Source organism: Netta rufina (assembly GCF_964035555.1).
Source record: "Netta rufina genome assembly, chromosome: 2".
In the NCBI taxonomy this organism is placed as follows: domain Eukaryota; kingdom Metazoa; phylum Chordata; class Aves; order Anseriformes; family Anatidae; genus Netta; species Netta rufina.
The window spans coordinates 20,645,752-20,660,714 of NC_140124.1; the positions used below are offsets into that span (position 1 = coordinate 20,645,752).

Consider the following 14,963-nt stretch of genomic DNA (forward strand, 5'->3'; position numbering starts at 1 on the left):
GTATGTGGAAATAACATACTGATATTCTGTAATGTCACATCATTTTGAGGTATCATATATAGTTGTAATGTCACTATTGCAAACAGTTATAAATATAGTTATAAGCATGTATACAAGTCCTTTTAGAACCGGGACTGCACATATATGACTTACTCTGAGCCAGGCTGGAGCCCACTATTAATTCCTATACAGAATTTCCCTTGCATCAGAATGCAGGCTAGCTCTCTAGCCTTCATTCTCCAAGGTTCTCTAGATGTGGTCATTTATCTTGGCTACTTAATCTTTTCAGGTCTATCCTGAAGAATTTTTTCACATATTTTTGATTTATGCATTTATTTTTAAATAACTACGGGCTTTTGTGGTGACTAAATATCAGATACCACATGCAAGAAAATCCAGGAAATACAGATAAAAACAGCCTCCCTCCCCCATGTTCTTTCTGTCATGCGTCCTCTTAAAGAATTGATTTTTTTGACATTTTTCATATATTTTATTGAAACTTCTTGGCTTCATTCTTAAATTCTCCCAGAATTTATATTTAATTTATTCTCCCAGGTGTATACCACCTGCTTTGCTTACATAGTGCAATTAAAATTAAGACTTTTTTCCAATACCATCTTTTTTGGTGTCATAGTCTCTAACAATGCTGCTTCAAGGTTCAAAGGAGTAGATCTCAGGCTAGTACTTCCACAATGCCCTGTAGTGAATATTAATCCAAATAAGGTATTTAAACTTTCCCGCAACATTTTCAACATAATTATTTCCTTATTTCACACTAGTATATATAGGTTAGGTGGTTTTCTTATAGTTTCCATTTCCAAGTAGTAAAATTATGTGTCACTGACAACTTGACACTGAATTTTCCCTTTTCTTTCCCAGATTTATTTTGGCATATTCTCATTTTCTTTCTACTTGGCCAATTTTCCCCAGCTTTCTATTCTTTTTTTCAAGGTACAGCTTGGTTTGTATACAAAAACAAAACAACAACAACAAAAAACACCACCACTTTTTTTTTTTCCTCCCATGTACTTCCCTTTATGTTTGCTTATATATATTTGTTTTATTGGCACAAAACTCTTGTTGTCCCAATGATGTAAAAGTTCATCTTCTGTTGACTTGAATGGGCCTAAAATTCCAAACTAAGTCTGAAATAATATATGATGTAGCATTTCCTTCTCTAGTAACTCACAGAAAAAATACTTTTGGGACCATCTAATCTGCTGGGGTGAAGCTGTTGCTTGGAACAGTTGTTCATTACATACATTTTCCGTTATAAGAAATCTCACTTCCCTTGGTTAGCTGCATAAATCAAAGCTTCAGAACTTGTCAGAACTTCAAAAACAAAACAAAACAAAACAACAACAACAAAAAAAAAAAAACAACAAAACACTGAAATGTCATTATTTAGTTACACTTTTAGGCTTCATCATGGATGTAGAAGTTTTGTCTGTAGAAAGTACATAGACACACTGTTTTTTGTAGATGTTTTTTGAAATGACAAAAATAACCATTTCCAATAGTTATGTTTCGATCACTTCATTATATTTAATGTGTGATACATTATGAATATTCAGACACAATCCTGTCATCCTCAGTTCTTCTGCTTTGTTTTGTATATATGTTTTACTGTTCACAAATACAAGTTAAATAGTGGAAATGTTTTTGTTTGTTTGTTTTGTTTATTTAACCATAACAAGAGATAAGGTCAAGAAATAGATGTTTTCAAATACAAAACTAAATAAAGAGGCAAACGTCTACAAGCTCAGGTGAGCAGAATTTGTCTAAATTTATAAATACATTTTAGCCAATTTAGAAAATGTACTTAGAAAATATGAGACACAAATTTGAAGACATTTTTTAATGGCTAGATAAATTTTTGCTACTGACATTATTCATGTTTTGTTTGGATCATAAAATCATCCCACTTATGTTTAAAACTTCATTATTTTCTTATCTATAAAGGCGTTTGAGAATTATCAAACAACTAGAAGAAATTCAGTGAAATTGACTGATCAGAAATCTCAAAACAATCATAACTCTAAGTTTCAGAAAGAAACTTTACAGGTTTTGATTTTCCTTGTAAATGAGACTAAAAGTGAGATAAATGGACATAGAAGCAGATGATTGGTAATTTTTAACAGAGATGTCATCAATTGTAAAACATTTTAGGACTATATAAAGCTAAGATAGCCCTCATTCAGTGACTATGGTGATGTTATCACATAACTAGCTTGAAGTTGTTTTTTGTTTGTTTGTTTAAATAATTCCTCTTCATGTATATTTTTCTCTTGAGAGAGCTAGTTACTAAAGCAAGGTACAGTACTGAGTACTAAGGACAAAATTCTAATATAAAATGATTATCTATCCTGTTTTACTAAATGAAATTTTACATCTTCTATAAATATAAAGAAATTGATATTTCTCAGGCCAGCACAGAGATACAAGACCAGTATCACTCAAACTAACAGAGTAAGATTTCCAATTGTGGCATCAGGAGTAGAGATGTTCCAGATGCTGGAGAACAAAGTGGTTCTTTTATGCTAAGACCATTAAAAAGCTGTTGAACAAATGTAATTGGGTAAAGGTAAAGAGCCAATAGACACTTATAAACACTTCTGCTGCCAAGTTAGAAAGATCTTCATGTGTGAATAGCAATGCAATTAGCAAAAGAGTAGTTTGAATGTTGTTTTCAGTCACAGTAGTTCCAAAATTCTTTACCGTAGATTCAAGTGTGGCATAATGCTTAGACCAGTATTCATTTGTTCACAGTTCCTTTCAACTCTAATAATTCACAGAAAGGAAGGAGTGTCTTATTTGTTAGGAGAAAGTCCAGAATCTTAACTGATAGAAAAAGTAATTCCTTAATCTCAAATAAAATGGTTAAATTATACGTTAATACCTCCCTTTTCTCTTAACTATTTTTTCTGTTTGTTTGCTTTTTCTTTTTCTTCTTTTCTCTTCTCCAGATCAGCTCTTTAATTCAGGAAATCCGTTCCCAAATTTATCCTAAAAATGTTAAGCCATTGTCTGCTCCTCTAATTTTCTTATGTCTTTCTAAATACACAGAGGAGAAATACTATTTCAAAGTAGCACATAGTTCAACTTCCTGGAAAATTCCCTGAATTTTCAAAATATAGCAGTTTCTCAGAGATGTGTTTTGAAAGCTGTATTATGAAACTACAAATTACCATTTCAGTACAGACTGTAAAATATATATCAAAACTGTAAAACCTTTTAAACCAGATTTGCAAAGAAATGATCAGGATCAAATCACAACAGTATGTTATAACACCTTGGAAAATAAAAGATTACTTTTTTACTTTTTTTTACTTTTTTTTTTTTTTTTTTTTAGAAAAGAGTCAAAGACGAGGCCTTCTGTCATGCAGTGTCCCTTTTGAACCTGCATTCTTTTAAAGCAACTTGTTACTGTATTTTTACACATTTTCTCCATTAAAGCACATACGTAGTTGTAGGCTACTCAGGGCTGGAGTTGCATAAGGCATATTCTAAATTACATATTGCTTTCATTGCTGACTTCATTTCAATCTCCTCTAGAGTGCTTATGTACAGAAATCATTCTTCTCCAATAACTAGCAATGAGATTCATGTTTTCTTATGATTCCAAGGTGGAAATAAGACCAGGTTTTGCTTCTTCCACAACATGTTTGTTTTTATCAAGATATATCTCAGTGATTGTCGTTATTCATTTTAGGGATATTATCTTGGTGTAATCTAGAAATCAAATTCTGCATTCCTGCTAGTATGACACCCCACGTACCTTGCAGTTTTTATTCCTTCTGCTTAGCACAGGGCTAGCAATCCTGGCTTTCTGTCCTGGCAAATGAAGAAATGAACTCTTTATAAAAATATAATGACCAGATGGCTCTTGCAATGTATGATCAGCAGCTGGTCCAGTGCCCAATTTTGTAGTACTGCTGGTTCTGAGGCTCCAGTCAAAATCATCATTTTCATCTTGCTTCCATCCACAAATATCAAACTCAAAATCACAATGCCCAATAGAGGTACCTGAAGGATATTTGCAAACACATGAAAACTTAGTGTAACCAACATTGCTGTAAGTATAAAAAATAAAAGTAACTTAATATGTCAATCTATTTTAGGACAAATTTCCTAGCTCTAGTTTTATAAGCCAATTCATGCCCTCCATAGAGCACCCAAGACATCTGCAGAAAACTAGCCTCTTTTTGGAGGAATACTTTAAAGCCAGGTGAGATCTCAGTAGTGCTGAAAAGGATAAAAAATGCCTATATTTATGGAACAAAACCCCATCCAATTAAAAGTACAGAGCACTAGAGAAACACATCCTCCATGCAGACACAAACAGGTAAAACATAAATGTAGGAGTATTTACTTTGAACTAAATCATACCCGCAGTTAGTTTACTTTAATATATTTCCAGAAGAATTCACTGGTAATTTATTAGACAATATGCAAACAGAGATGATTATCTAAGTTTCTTCTTGAATTGCTTTTAATGCCTAGAAAAATAGAAGGTTGTGATAATTTTGATTGATTTTTATATGCCACGAAATGTATGCTCTTCACTGATTTTCTAGCTTTGAACGTCAAAACAGCCAATGTGGTTAGCCAACTGCCCACATAAATTAAGGTTAAGTCAATTACACTGGTCCAAAAGTTCAAGCTGCATATATTTCTCTACAATGCATCTATAACTTCATTATAATGATTACCAAGCAAGACTAAACTTGCTGAAATAAGTTGGAATTTTGCCAGAGCCTTCAAGAGACTGTGCCCTGAGTGTTCTTACTATTATTGCTGGAAAGGAAAGTACTTTGAAGATAAGTAGGGAAACTGAATAGATCATTTGGTCTGACAGTGTAAGAAATGACAAAAGCTTTCTCCTAAAATATAAACAAAACTTGAACCTCTTCTAGGGTTTGATAAAGTTCAGCCACTTACAAGTAACTTTATTTAATTGGCAGCTGGTCAGAAGCCTCAGTAATGAGGCCAAGGAGTCAACATCCATGGAGTCTACATGTGGACCAAAACAGTACAGACAGCTGCCTCTTAAATTTGAGGCTGAAATCAGGTGAAAGATTTATTTTTTTCTATTTTTCTTTGTGAAGATCACATGGGTGGAAGAGAACTCTGAAACATTTTCTTATAAATATGAACTAGTAAGCAAAAAATAACTTCACTTTTATCTTTGTGTGCAAATACAACACTAAATTAAATATTAATAATAACAACAAATCCCCAATGTGCTATAGGATTTTCATTTATGCAAAACATAGATAATAATTTACCCCAACTGAATATAACTGTCCTCATCTTTTGTCATTTGAGCATTTCATTACATAATATTTCAGGATCCTAGCTAAAGCAATTTCTTCAATTACTCACAAATTTCATCTCTGGTCAACAAAAATCATTCATGCAACTGACCATTTTAATTTAAAGTCATGTTTTAAAGAATCAAGGCCCTTATATAAATCCCCTTTAAACAACAAAAGCATAAAGACTTTTCTCCCTCTGACAAGATAGTAGGTAACCTCCATTCCCTATCCACCTGTTTCACATAGGGATAGAAATTTCATACTCTTGATGTTTTCTTCCCTTATGTATGACTTAGAAAGTTGAGATGCTACATGTTTATGATTCTATGTGGTAGGCATATGGTTCTAGTTGTATATGTCCCTTAGTAGTTGATGAAATAAGTTAATATTGGCAGTGTTTACCTAACATTAAATTTATTCTCAAATGCATGGAAATAAAAAAAAAAATCTAAAGAAAATTACTGCTTCAGCTGAGTTGCTACTCACACGTCTCAGGGTAAAACAGCTATGTCTAGAGGAACAAGCAGTACAGAACTATAGAAACAGATTTGTAGAGCTAAGGACCTGGTATTGGGAACCTGAACATACTTGGGACAGTGGGGAAAAGGCCAAGAAAGAGGACTGAAGTGTGCACAGGCTGAATGAGCAGCAGAGGTTAGAATGCATTTGATGCTCTCCTGGGCATCTCTACCAGTCATTACCTCTTCCAGCAACATAGTGATCTATTTTGTTCTCAAGTACATGCAGTCAGAAAACCATACTCGTGGCATTGCATTTAAAGAAAACTCTGAGCACATACCACTCATTTAGTGTCTAATGGAATAATTTCTAAACATTGGGGTCCTCAATAGCTCTGTAAAAGAGTATACTTGAATTATTTTACAGCATTGAAGTCATGCAGCTAGCTAGAAAGAACTTTCAAGAAAGAAAACAAAAACAAGGTACAGATCTCTCAATAGTAATTTAGCAACTTTATGAGGCATAGTTTATATCTCAGCATCTAGGTTATATCTAGACATTGCTAATTAGACTTTGTGAGTATCAGCATGTGATATGGTCCTATTAACAGTTTAGAATTTCAGGAATATTACAGAGATTAGGGACTAGTTTATTTTCAATATTTCATATTTCATTAACTAGGTTATGACGACTCTTTGTATACATAGCAAACAACATCTGTGGTTAGGGGTAGTGATCCATGAAGGCTTACTGCTAAAAGGTACTTTGGAGAAGTCTTGAAACTACACAATTTTCATGTTTTTTAAACACAGTTGCCATGCATACCTATGTAGTGTTTCCTGTCATTTTTAACTGTACTAATGCATTTCCTTCTAAGTTTCAATAATTCAATCTATTATTCTATGGGTCAGCAATGATAAAACAGCTCTTCTCTGCTAGCTGCAAGGAATGAAAAGATGTCACAAAGCGTAAATACGTGCTTCCTAAAGTTGGTCTCTTCAGAGGCAGTCTGTCTTATGAAAAAGCTGTGAAAGCATAACTAGCCTTTTTCTGTGTTCAGGGTACTAGCCTTACAGTCAGTGTGGTAGGAAATGTGGTAGGAAATTAATAAAGTCCACCACCTCGTAGTTGAAATATTAGCCTTGGGATGATTCGTCCTGGTTTGTGACCTAAAAATAAAAACTTTATAGGTCATCTTTGAAATGGGCTGACTAGAAAAAAACAGGTCATGAAACTAATTAATTATGATGACAATGAAATCTTTTTTTGTCATCACAATATCATCATGTATTGTGATAAATGTGTACGCCATTTTTGCAAAAAGAATATTTTCAGCAATTGCTGTTATGCATTTCTATTTTATTAAATATATAAGGCAGTACCAAGAAAGGAAAACCAAAATTCTTCAGTACATAGTGAAAACTTAAAAGGTTTTCATAAAATATTTCAAGTTTGGGGTGAAAACAAGGAAAAAAGGAAAAGAGAAAGGGAAAAGGGAAAAAAAAGAAAAGTAAGGGAAAGCCAAAATTAAAGTCCAGTTCCTGTTGTTGTTACTGAAAATTCTATTAAATAACTTAGTGACATGCTGTCCCTGGTTTGGAAAAAGTTTATTAGTAAGAAAGCCAGTCAAAAAACATAGTTTCTTTGCCTAGTAGCTCCACTTCAAATGATATCAGTGGATTTGTGTACCTTTGCTTCACAGAACTGTATTCACTAAGAAATTGATAAATTGTGTTCATAACCTCCATAAAAATGAGGCTACTTTTCATACTGTAGCAAACAATGGAGATTTGATTGTGTGAGAATTTTCTACAATTTTATGAGAAAAAAAAGAAAGTGTTAGTACTACCTAAACAATATATGTGATCCTTTTCTCCAGAGGAAAACCCATTTCTTATTAAACACCATTCTTTGTATCCAATACTACAGATGCTGTTTCTTGATATCTCTCGTAAAACTAAAATTGTACTGTATTCATACTAAAATAATTTGCTAAGAGATCTGGCAATCCTTGAAATATCAAAGAAGGTAACTCCCTATATCCCAAAGATATTATACTTGATGCATTTTTTCAGCTTTAATACATTCTTTTCATATGGAAAGCAGATTTTTACTGTGCTTTTAAAGACAGTAGAGAAATTCACTAACAGCACTTTTTATTTTCCATCATATTATTTCAAAGTAAATAATAGTAATTTAAAATCCATAAAAGCCAAATAATATAATTAAATTATTACCTTCATCTTTGCTGTCTTTGGTGATGAGCTGCCAGCAGTGTTCAAGTATTAACAATTCACAACAGGCATGGTTATTTGTGATAATTATGTTTTAAAAAACTACCATACTTACTGCAAATGGCAGAGCTCTCATCTGAGTTATCTGCACAATCATTTACAAAATCACAAAGATTATCCTTTGGGATGCAGTACTTGTTGGCACATGTGAATTCCTGTAATGTGCAAGGTCTGTCTGGGATGAGCAAAGGGGAACAATCTTCAAAAGTAATATCATCCACTGCCACATCTCCCATGTAACTGACACCACGTTTTGTCCTGAAAATAATCTAATAAAAATTATAGAGATATTACAGTGAAGCATGGGTAAGATATGCATGCAACATGAATAGAACAGAAAACAATTGTTCCTTCAAATCTTGGAAGTGGTCAATTCTTATTCTTGTAGCATTGTCCTATGCATGCTTGTACCACTGTGTGTACAGATCTGTCACTACAGTTATTGAAGGACCATTACCACAGGAAAGAAAATGGGTAATACAAATAGATACTAGCTCCTGCTGTTCCTGAATTAATGGCAAGGGTTCCACTTACTTCTGCAAAGCGTGAAATATATTAATCTTTCACCCGTTATTCCCATGAAAGTTACTAGTTAAAGTTCAGTTAAAAGCCATCCAAGACAGAAGGGCAATATAACATATTTTTAAATGTTCCAGCCTGTCTCTCTGTTTGTTTTATTTTGTTGTTATTTTGTTGTTGGTGGTGGTTGGTTGAGTTTTTGTTGTTTTTTGGGTTTTGTTTGTTTGTTTGCTTGTTTTAGAATGATAAAATTAAGCATGGCATACTCATGACTAACCATCTCTAAGGTGCTGAAGGATCAGATCATATTTCAAAGTGGATATCATGCTCAAGACTCTTTTTTTTTCTCAATCAAATGCAAAAATACAATTCTACTGCACACTAAAGAGAAGGAAGTGGAATGGTTCTAAACCAAGTCAGTTTCAAGGATAGAAGGGAATTCTGTCTTAAATGTCTGTCTAAAATCGAAGAGAGTGAGAAATTTACAAAAACTTGTGTTCAGTTCAGGTAAATGAACAGACAGCCAAAAATATTACTTTTTTTTGTTGTTGTTATTCAGAAGGGGAGACAGAGCCGGGGGGGGGGGGGGGGGGGGGGGGAGAGAGGGGGGAGGAAGGGAAATAAGAGGGTAAAAGCAAATCATGAAAGTATCTAAAGCCAAACTCTGGAGAGAACATAAAACATGAATACACACCTGAAAATTTGAGCGAATTCCCAAGAACACTTCTGCTCTGTTCCATTGTGGACCTTGGGTGCCACTTTGGGTCCATAGTTTAGAAGTCTTGTTACCAGTTTTACAGAGTACCTGAAAAGGAAATAATTACAGGTCACAAAAAATCTTTCCATTACCAACACACTGCAGGTTCCTTAATTTTGTCTAGAGTATCCTGTATAATTGATCTCTATACCAACATTAAATATCAAGCGCAAAGGGATTTGCCAGTGTAAGCCACTATTCAACTAAAATAATGCTTTAAAACTTTCTGATCTGCTCATGAACACACTCTGCTCTGGGACTTACCCAGGTTAATTCACCCACTAATTTAGCTGGAACAGTTAACCACAAATAAAAATTGCTCAGGAAAGGGTCAAGATCCATTTGTAAAACATGGAAATCAGCACTAACAACACATATTAATAGTTCATGCATTTACTACATGGCATTAGATTGCTACATTGTAATTCCAGAAGAGATTTAATGTCCTGATTCTATATGATCATATGAATGATTTTTTTATTTTTTTTCCCTACAGATAAAAATTTGTTCTTCCCTTCTTAAGACCATATTTTACTTGTTTGGATAATAGAAGACTCACAAATACCTATAAACCTTTGAATAGCCATTGAACTGGAGAAACCTAACTTCAACATTAGCACATTAGCACAAAGTCTTACATATGCTTTACTCCATCCTCTCAGGCATCCAAATTCATCTGAGCTAATAACAACCTGATCAGAGTTTGATGATGTGTCAAGTTGTGCCTTCAATCAGTACTCACAGAGTACTCAATTCACCAGTTCATCAGTTCACCAGTTGCTTGTACCACTTCTGCTTCCAAGGATTTATTGCTACTTTGTGTAATCTTTTTAGGATTGCCCACATATTTTTGAAATGAAAAACATGCTTTTTTTGAAAATTTATGTAGTCCCATGTGTGTGCATGGTATTGTATAACAGGTAAGTTCTGGCAAGCAAATAGCAGATCATCCCAGTGAAGAATTTTCATTCCATAGGAACAAAAGAAACCAATGCTTCTGAATGGAATGGAAAACAAAATGACACCTGGCTTTATAGACAAGAAAACTGCTCCCAGAAGACATGAATTTTAAGGCAAAAAAAAAAAAAATGTAGAAAAACAGAGGTTACAGATATTATTTGAGAGAATATGGGGTGCTGAATAAGAGATTTTTCTTACTCTTACATACATGCTATACAGGTGTATGAATATAAATATGAATGTTTGGGGCAATATAGACAGATGTACAATTTTCCACAAACTGTACATTACTTACTAAATTATAAAACCAATTCCTTCATCAGTAATTCATATTTTCTCTCATATCATGCTAAAGGTTACAATTTTAAAGTTGAACATGCCCATAAATTTATATCCTATTAAAATCCAGGGCTTCTCTGTACCCTAATTTACCTGAAAGCTTTGCAAGTTGTTGAAAAATGGCTTCTAATTCTTTGGTAGAGTTAGCAATAGAAACCAGACAAAAATGTTTCCAACAATTATTCAAACTGAAGTTGCACAATAAAGTGACAACTAGTCAGTGTTTAAGAAAGCCACAGAAACACAGGAAGACATACACTCATGCAAGTAGCAGGAGCTTTCAACATTTACATTACATTTGATGGTATAGACACAGACTAAGATGGAATAATTCAAACTTGTGAACTAAATAAAAATGTGATAGTCATGAGGGAGACTAATAGAAGAACATCAGTGATATTCAGCCACAGAAAAGATTCAAAATTGTATAATACTTATAATATTTAAAAGAAAATAAATAAAATAAATAAATAATTATATTTTCTCTCTCTAAGGAGAGCCCAGCAGCTGCCCCATGTCAGATCAGATCCAGCTCCAGCTGGCTCCAAAAGGGACGTGGTCAGAGCCAAGCCAATAAGCGATGTTGTTTGTGCCTCTGTGAGAGCAGATTTAAGAAAGCGTTAGGGATTAACCATAGCCCCCATTCTCTGTTCCCCTGCTCTGTTTGGGGAGAGAAGGTAGAGGAGATGGTGAGGGAAAGGTGTTTTCAGTTTGGTTTTAGTTTCTCCCTGCTCTAGACTAGTTAGTAACAGGCAATAAATTGCATTAACCTCCCTATGCTGTCCCTGTTTTGCCCATAATGGCAATTGTTAAGCAACCTCCATGTCCTTATCTCAACCATCGATCCCTTTTCCATGCTATTTTCTCTCCCTTTTCCTTTGAAGATGTGGAGTCAGAAAGCAATGTGGTGGAGTTTACTTGCCAGTTAAGGTGAAACCACCACAATAATGAAGCAATTGAAATGCTACAATTTACAATGTTTACAATGTTTATTTACAATGTTTAAAATTAAATGGTATTGTGATTTTCCTTTGGTACATCTTAAAATCAACTAAGTTAGAGAGGGGGGAAAGTCAATTACGTAATAGAGGGACATAGTCTCCTACTAGAGGCTGCGGTTGGAACTGAGAGAAAAAAAAATCTCACTATGTTTGTCTTTTGTGGTGGTACCTTCATCCTGTGATTAACTGGGCTGTTAATTTCTGCAAAAGCATCTGTGGACTTACTTCGAAGTAACATGGATGCCTGCACACTTCAGAAGCTCTGGGACACTGGGGCAAATGGAAAGAAGTCAAAACACATTGATTTGTCCCAAAACCTTAAACTGAGGACAAATCATCTTTATACTCTGAACTCCCCCTAATTCTGATGAACTGAAATTTGAATACCTTCCAGTGCCCTAGGAAGATCTCTATTACTTTGGAGAAATTCAGTGATATTTTAAAAAATTGTTTAAAAATTCAAGGAAACACAAAATATGCTTCCTCTGAATACCTAGCAAGACAAATGCATTGGCTGGAGGACACCTAGTTCTCTACTGTCAACATACATTTTAATTTCACCTTCAAAATGGTTGAATTCTGCCAGCTTTTATTATATATGTTTTTATTATTATTATTCAGAGTAACTGAGAGAGTGAGAATTTATTAATAAAATTAAATTCACTGGCCACAACTAATTTGATACTCACTGCACACGATTGGGTATTATAACCTGAGTATTTTTTAAAAAAACATTTATGATGCTGTAAGTTATTGTGTAACACACATGGGAAATTCTGTTATACTTAATATGATGTGTGGAAAAAAAATGTTGAGAACAACTTTGCTGTTTTATTCAGTCACTTTGCAGTGACTCATTTGATCTATAAGCTGCTGAACAGTTAGATTTCCTTTACAGAAGTATTTTTATTTTAAATGGAGTGTAGAAAATGGTATTGCTAAGAAAGCTTGTTATTGTTAAGTCCTAGAAATGACTCAAAGTTTCTTACATTAATATAATTAACTATTGAAAAATATATGTTAAGCTTTTGAAGGAATAACATAGCAATAAGGCGTTTCTACAAAATTTCACTGTGAATTTTGAAACTACTGCTTTTTTCTAACTCCCACAATCAGCCAAAAACCTCAATTTCCAAATACATACTGATGATTCTCAGTTAAGGGGTATTATACAGTACAAGACTTTTGCCTATACAGAAGTTCCAACCATGATTCATGTATAAAGGTCATCATTTTGGTGTGCTGTAGAAACTTATATTTTCCACAGTTTACACAACTAATGCTTCCTTCAAATCTTAACATATTGAGAGCAGTAGAGTGTTAGCAATTATTCATTTTTGTTTATTAGCAGCCTCATCTCTAATGAAACTAAATGACAAAACATTAATTTCACAGCAATTTCATGGAGTAAGGATAAATCAAAATAAGTAATATCCCCATACCTCCAGAGAACCTACTGTTGAACCATTCATATGGTTCCAGAACACGATTTTGCACTTGGGCCCCGTAAGGGAGATGACTGGAGTAGCGATGTCAGCAGTGTGACCAAATTCTCCATTCGAGCTGTCTGCAAACAAATACCAGCCTTCTACAGTATACCTGTTCAGAGAGAAAGATATTAATTTATTAAAAGATAATATTTAATCAACATTAAGTTAAAGTCATATTGAAGTGGTAATATTTCTTTATCCAGATATAGAACTTTCTAGCTGAGTGTCTGGATGCCCTTTAATCCGTGTATTACCAGAATTCCATGAAATCCCTTGAAAAGTCATCTAGTACTTTTATATCACATCCAGACAAAATACAGAGCTGAAGACTGCCTTTACCCACAGTGTCCCATCACCGCAGCTAGAGGGCCTTTGAGCCCATCCTCCCCCACGTCACCCATCCATCCTCCTTCATCAAGAAAAGTAGAGGCCTACTCAAAGCTGGGGTATACATGGATATTTTCCTGCTTGAAGTTAAGAAATCCCAAGATATTGGGTGAAACTCTTCCTGCTGGGAAAGACAAGGCTGCCTGTGTGGTATACATCAGATTCTGAGCATATGCAGAGAGTTTTAGGGTTCTGGGTTGCTCATATTTGGTTCCTGAAACACTTTCCTTTCAAAGAAAAAAAGTGGCTGTTGACCAAATACAAGATTCTGTTCTCTTTAATGGAGATGCTACACACTCCATTGCTGAAAAGATCCTTTCCAGCAAGGGCTTATAGACTTGACTATAGGACCTATATTTCTTAAAAGGTCCTTACCTGAAATACCTTTATTAGGATTTCCTGGATTTTCAGTTTGCCTGTTTGGCCAAGCTCTGAGCTACAGCTCCAAAAAGTAGCATCACTACAATCGTGAGAAGGCACTGCCAAGAGAAATGTGGGGTATACCCAGAGGTTCTTCCCAGACTGGAAGTTTTTGCAAATAGGAATGGCGAGGACTACAAGGTACAGATTTAAGAATATATTTTTAATTCACAAGACTGCTCTAAGACTTAGAACAACATAAAGGTCTATAACACTGTTGTCTGTGGTATGACTCAGCAGTAACTTAGCTGTCTTTGCTGTGCCAGCAATATTAAACAAATATTGCAAAACCTTTTTTTTTTTCAATAATGTCTTGAAGTCTCTTTGAAAAAATCTGATAAGCAATTTTTTTCTTTAAAAGATGTTATAAATTAAAAAAATAGTAATTTGAAAAAAACTCTCAGATTAGAATGCTTACATTGAACTCAACATGTACTATTTAAATGATAAAATAAATCTGACATTAGCACATACAGGTTTATCATTGTAAAGTTACCACAAAGTTTGTAGATTATTTTTTCTGTGTATAATAATTAGCATTTAATAATAACAAATAGCATACATGTATTAAGGTACATTACTTAACTTGTAGGTCAAGGAGAGTATGAATTGCACCTTATATTCAGTCATTTTAGGAGTAGCATAATCTAACTACAGGTACTACATAGTCTAAGACAGGCTAGAAACAGGTAAAATTATCTCTATATTCACAGCAATTTCCTCTGAGGATTTGAAGTCTGTTAATTCATTCTTTCATCCTTAGAATCAAGTATGCAGTAACTTATATCTAACATGACCAGTGACAGACTGATGGTCTGAAAATAGCTTGATCTTCCTGGGTAGCGCAGGGCAAAGAATTTTGCACAGTATCTCCTTTAGGTTATAGTACTTCCTATGGTTGCTCATAAACATATATTTAAATGAAAATCCTGTTCCATCTCGTTCTCTTTCTTGACAGAAAAGACCGCTAAAATTTTCCTTCAAAGGGAAAATTAAAACCTAGTAATAACCACTGACAT

General features: G+C 34.1%; 1 protein-coding gene across 1 annotated transcript in view; it reads right to left on the reverse strand.

Moving 5' to 3' along the window:
- Positions 1–14,963, reverse strand: part of MALRD1 (MAM and LDL receptor class A domain containing 1) — a gene marked incomplete at both ends in the record, with an annotated part of 250,210 nt that overhangs the window by 144,798 nt on the left and 90,449 nt on the right. The window contains 4 exons of the mRNA XM_084281876.1: positions 3,779–4,026; positions 8,127–8,340; positions 9,285–9,395; positions 13,090–13,246. Of these exons, the coding sequence (XP_084138002.1) occupies positions 3,779–4,026; positions 8,127–8,340; positions 9,285–9,395; positions 13,090–13,246 (730 nt within the window). The remainder of the gene's footprint in view (positions 1–3,778; positions 4,027–8,126; positions 8,341–9,284; positions 9,396–13,089; positions 13,247–14,963) is intronic.